General features: G+C 41.8%; 1 protein-coding gene across 1 annotated transcript; it reads left to right on the plus strand.

Moving 5' to 3' along the window:
• The first annotated feature begins 258 nt into the window (after positions 1–258).
• LOC109907668 (eomesodermin-like) lies at positions 259–4,636 on the plus strand. The gene is made up of 6 exons (XM_020505769.2): positions 259–1,151; positions 1,723–1,877; positions 2,620–2,741; positions 3,020–3,178; positions 3,331–3,392; positions 3,535–4,636. Exons 1-6 carry the CDS (start codon positions 448–450, stop codon positions 4,283–4,285), a joined length of 1,953 nt encoding a protein of 650 aa, XP_020361358.1. The 5' UTR covers positions 259–447; the 3' UTR covers positions 4,286–4,636.
• Positions 4,637–5,992: the final 1,356 nt, after the last annotated feature.

Consider the following 5,992-nt stretch of genomic DNA (forward strand, 5'->3'; position numbering starts at 1 on the left):
TGCCTGTAGAATAGCCTAAATCCTTGTCAGAATATACGGAATAGGCTACCCAAAGTCCGTGCAAATGTGTCATGGATTTAAAATGTCAAATATGGTAGCCTATGTCTAATTTAATTAAATCCGTGAGTTTAACCAATGGGCATGGAAAGGGTTGTAGTTTATTACATGGATCCCCCAAAAGCTCCTCCCCTGACGCTTGCCATGAGTTGGGTGTTTAAAGAAGGCGATCATATAAGAGCCCTTGAACAATTCTTGAGCAGATCATAATCGTATAGTGTGCGTAAATCCGTAGGTGCAACTGAGAAGGCCAACGTTGGTTAGCAGAGGAGAACAGGGACGGCCACAGAGGACTCCTACCAGGGCGCAGTGGTGTAGCGTCTTGGTGGTTGCGATTGTAGCCTATTTTTGGATCCTTTAATTCTGTAGTGTTTGCTATTTCAAAAAATAATGCAGCTAGAGAATATTCTTCCCAGCGCATCAACCATCAACTTACCCAAGACGTTTTACAACCTCACATCATCAGATAGTGCAAATAATAGCCCGGGGCAATCGCAGATCGAATATCAAGTTGACCGGACAGAATCCGAAACAAGGAACGGTCCTAATAAATATTTGAGCGGAGTGGGGAACGCCATGATGGGTGAGGGAGAGGGCGACGCCTTCTCTGGGACTAAAGCTACCCCAGACGGAAGAAAAGGCTCACCGATGGTCGGTGAGGATGACCTGTCCACTGGCCGGCGGTACAACATAGATGAACTTGGCTCTGACAGATATTTCATCTCGTCCTCTCAGACGAGCTCCGATATGGCAAACCCGTGTTCCCTCTTTCCATACGCAGGACAAACGGGGACAGTGTACAGCGGGTCAAATGGATCCAGGTATTCCTCCCTTCATTACGGATCGGTCTTGCCACCGACGGGGTTTTCGTCCTCCGTGTGCACTAGCCGGAGTCAGTTTGGCAGCAGCTACCAGTTCGGCCAGGGTCCAGGATGCCTGTACCCCTCCTATCCGGGAACGGGTTCATGTATTGGTTCCATGGCTCTCCCGGGGTCCACACCGGGAGCGAGGGCTCAAGTTTATCTCTGCAACCGTCCCCTGTGGCTCAAGTTTCACCGATTCCAGACCGAGATGATCATCACGAAACAGGGCAGGTAAGCAGAGGCATTGAAAACAAAATAGCTTAAACTTCCTGACTAATGTTCAAACTTAAACGTCAAACGGCATCAAGATTCTGGTCTAATGCTTCTAAAAATGTTAGGCATAACCGTGTTCATTGAGCTCTCAACTAGCGTTGCACCTCACAGATCAGGGTGTCTTTGGTGGGGATCATTTGTACTGTGAGGTAACAGTGGTTTATTACCACCATGTTCTGAATTTGGTGGGACACTACACTTTAAAATGAATGTTTTGATTATGGTTAGACTAATAAATATCCGACCTTCTATGATGTTGCAATAGTTGTTTATATTTTGTTGTCATATTTGAATATTATTTACTTGTTTATTTATAAATAATAATTTAGGTTATACAAAGTTTTAAAGCCTTTTTATTTTATTTTTATGTGAGGAAAATAAAGTGGCAAGTATTAATTAGTGCATGCCATGACCTAGCCTTACGAATCTTCAGAAATGCATTGACCCCCTCTTGTAATTTTTGTTTTGAGTGCACCCTTGACATTTTATTTGCAATAATTGTGCCATCAAATTTGTTCTTTTCTTTCAGGCGGATGTTTCCATTTCTCAGTTTCAACATCACTGGACTGAACTTGACGGCGCATTATAACGTGTTTGTTGAGGTTGTGTTGGCCGATCCAAATCACTGGCGATTTCAAGGAGGAAAATGGGTTACTTGTGGGAAAGCAGACAACAACATGCAAGGTGAGACTAATATTAAATGCACCTTTAATGTACATATTTAGAGGCATATTTCGAAACTAAATAAGGCCTCTAGCCATATAGTCTACAGAAGCAGCACATCTACACTAACGGGGATTAAATTAAATTTAGATCGGGAACGTTTCGTTAGATATTTCCCTGCAATTTACACCCAATCAACTGGCTATTTATGCTGTGTTCTTTGTATTTGTTGGTTTATTAACCCCATTTTAAAAGAAAAAGACAACCATTCAAACATTGTTAGCTGATGGCATTCATATCAAGAGCACAACCTTACAACATGAACTCGTCCGTAATGTGCTTGGCCTGTTTTCAGTTTTCACGGAAAACAGATTCAATTATAATTCATTATCAGTAATGTGTAATTTATTTTCATATAATGTAAAATCACCTGCCAATGTTTTAATAATAAATTAATTCTAAACCTCAATCCTCCATTTGCATGTTTTTTGCAATTGAATCATTTTTAAATGTTATCCTAATAGCTCCACAGTTTCACATCTGATTGCTTTTAACTTTGAAATCCTGAGCACAGGATTCAATAATAGTTTGACTGCAAGTTACTTGGTAAATTGACAAATTTGCTGTTGTTGTTTTTTTAAATGTAAGAGAAGTTCTAGTTCAAGAAATGGAAAATATCTGTGCTATTCTTTCAATGTGTGTTTTGCATTTGTGCTGCATTGTACTTCATATGTTTATGTTTTATGTCCCACATCATTTACAGGTAACAAGATGTATGTTCATCCTGAATCCCCAAACACTGGCGCTCACTGGATGAGGCAAGAGATCTCCTTCGGCAAACTGAAGCTGACCAACAACAAAGGGGCAAACAACAATAACACACAGGTGAGGCCTACACCATCATTTAGCTTTTTTCATTTTTTAATTGCGACTCAAATGATTTGGGCTACTTTTAAAAAGCTATCTTTGGTATTCTAGTAGGCATAAGAGATCACAAATGAGTCTAAAAAAACACCGTTTTCTTTTATTTTGAGAGTGCTATCGGCAAGAGTCTCCAAAATGTAATTGGTGATGTGACAAATAACCAACCACAGAAACTGTTTCGAAAGCATTCCACGAGAACCCCAAGCTCTAACTTTGAATTCACACTTTTTTTCTTGTAGATGATTGTCTTGCAGTCTCTTCATAAATACCAGCCTCGGCTCCACATCGTGGAGGTCACAGAAGAGGGAGTGGAGGACGTAGGCAGTGAGGCTAAGACACAGACTTTTACCTTCCCGGAGAACCAGTTCATCGCAGTCACTGCCTACCAGAATACAGATGTAAGATACCCACTACTATCATCTTATCTAAATAAGAAACATCTTATCTGCTTAAGATTTTTCTTAAGTTTCTATATTGACTGTGTCTATAAAATGTGTTTTTGTCAACACTGCCGACCATGGCTTGAACATGTATCTTCTCTCCTTTCCAGATCACACAGCTTAAAATCGACCACAACCCCTTTGCTAAAGGCTTCAGAGACAACTATGACTCGTAAGTGACAATGACTTGCATCCTATTTTGCATGCGGTTTTGTCGCCATTTTTTACTGCTCTGCTACTTTTAGTGTCAAGTGTGAACTTGTTTTTCTCTTGCAAATTACTCATCCTTGGACCTTTGTCTCTCTCTTCCACAGGATGTATACAGCCCCAGAGGGTGACAGACTGACTCCCTCTCCGACAGCCTCCCCTCGCTCTCACCAGATTGTGCCGGGTGCCCGCTATGCCATGCAGCCCTTCTTCCAGGACCAGTTTGTCAACAACCTGCCCCAGAACCGCTTCTACACTGGGGAGCGGGCTGTGCCCCAGACCAACAGTCTTCTCTCCCCCCAGGCCGAAGACGTCGGGGCCAGCTCGGCTCAGCGCTGGTTTGTCACCCCAGTCCAGCAGTCAGGCTCCAACAAGCTGGACCTGTCCTACGACCAGGACTACTCAGCCAGCAGTTTGCTGTCCTACGGCATTAAGCCCCTGCCCCTCCAAACCTCCCACGCCCTCAGCTACTACCCCGACTCGGCTTTCGCCTCAATGGCGGCCAGCTGGGGCACCAGAAGCACTTACCAGAGAAAGATGACCACAGGCCTGCCCTGGTCCCCTCGGCCCAGCCCCCCAGCCTTCACAGACGACCAACTGGCTGCTAGCAAAGACAAGCTGCCCGAGGAGAGCACCGCAGCCTCCACCTGGATCGAGACCTCCCACTCGCTGAAATCTGTGGACTCTAACGATTCGGGCGTGTACTCCATGGTCTGCAAGAGACGCCGGATGTCACCTGGTGGGTCGAGCACAGAGAACTCGCCCACCATCAAGTGTGAGGACTTGACCACAGCGGAAGAGTTCAACAAAGACAACCCCAAAGGCATGGGCTACTATGCCTTCTACACAAGCCCCTAAAAAGACTGTATTTATTCAAATCGTATAATTTGTTGTTTTTAATTCAGTGCTCCCCTTTACCTTTTAAACACCCTTTATTAACTTTTATCTAAAAGGTGCCAAAGCTTCTTGCTCCCAAGCAAGCTGCACAAGCTCACCCCACAACCCCATACCTGAACACACACATGCATTGTGACAAATTGTTGTTTTTAAAACATGTCCCCAGGTAATTTTATTTTTTACAAATGTGATTTTATTTAAAGTAATTTCGTTGTACAGTATTTGTGCACTTTAGTATGTGATGTATCTTGTACAAATTGTCTTCATGGAGGTGTTATGAAATGGGTAATAAAAACAATCTTTCATAAACAATCGTCCCACTTTGCAAATTGAGTCTTGAAATGACGTTGCCACAAGCAGCAGCGCATATATTTAGATGCAAGACTTCGCTCTCTTACATTCACACATAGTATCTGCATATGTACAAAGGCTCACTACATGCTGCTCACAGCGTGGTAGCCAGGGTACGAAAACAGCAAAGAAGTTGAGCCTCACTCTTCTACACTCTTTTGTTGTGGAAATAAATAAAAGTTTATTTTTGTCGCCTACACAGTTTAGCAGATGTTATAGCAACGGGTGCAGCTAAATGCTTATGTTACTAGCTCCTAACAATGCTGCATAAAGTCAAACAGCACTAATAATCCCCCCCAAAATGTTTATAAGAAGTTTTGGAACTAATCCAATTTAACAACCCAAATAGCACTGTAACAGTAATCCAAATGCAATCTATGTGTATATACACCATAAGAATTTAAACAAGATATAGTAAGAATGATGTGTGCATCAATAGATCTATTAGTGAGCTATGTCAAGAATATTATATAAATTAATATGCGGTGTGTATAAACAGCAAATAAAATCCAATGTATAGTAGTAATATTAGAATGAGCTATGTTGAGAATACAGTGTTTAAATAGACAGTACAAAACCCCATTGCGAAATGGATAGAATTGCAGGAAATTATCTTATGAACCAGAGTCCGGGAATATACTGTGTACAAAACATTAGGAACACCTTCCTAATATTGAGTTGCACCCTCTTTTGCCCTCAAGAACAATCTCAATTCGTTGGGGCATGGACTCTACAGTGCCTTCGGAAAGTATTCAGACCCCTTCCAAACTTCTCTCATTTAAGAATGGCTTGATTTGGAAAGTCTCACACCTGTCTACATAAAGCAAAAACCATGTCCAGTCAATGGAAGTTACCACAGGTGCACACGAATCAAGTTGTAGAAGCATCTCAAATGATGATTAATGGAAACTGGATGCACCTGAGCTCAATTTAGAGTTTCATAGCAAAGGGTCTGAATACTTATGTAAATAAGGTATTTCTGTTTTTGAGTTTTAATACATTTGCAAAAAATCTCCAAAAAGCTTTTTTTTCTTTGCCATTATGGGGCATTGTGTGTAGATTGCTGAGGATTCCTTTTTTTAATGTAAAATATTTTTAGATTAAGGCTGTAACGTAACAAAATGGAAACTGTTGAGTTTGAAAAATACAGCAGCGTTGCAGTTCTTGACACACTCAAACTGGTGTGCCTGGCACCTACTACCTACCATATCCCGTTCAAAGGCACTGACATCTTTTGTCTTGCCCATTCACCCTTTGAACGGCACACATACACAATCCATGTCTCATTTATTTCAAGACTTAAAAATCCTTCTTTAA

This window comes from Oncorhynchus kisutch, linkage group LG17 (genome assembly GCF_002021735.2).
Source record: "Oncorhynchus kisutch isolate 150728-3 linkage group LG17, Okis_V2, whole genome shotgun sequence".
NCBI classification, from domain to species: domain Eukaryota; kingdom Metazoa; phylum Chordata; class Actinopteri; order Salmoniformes; family Salmonidae; genus Oncorhynchus; species Oncorhynchus kisutch.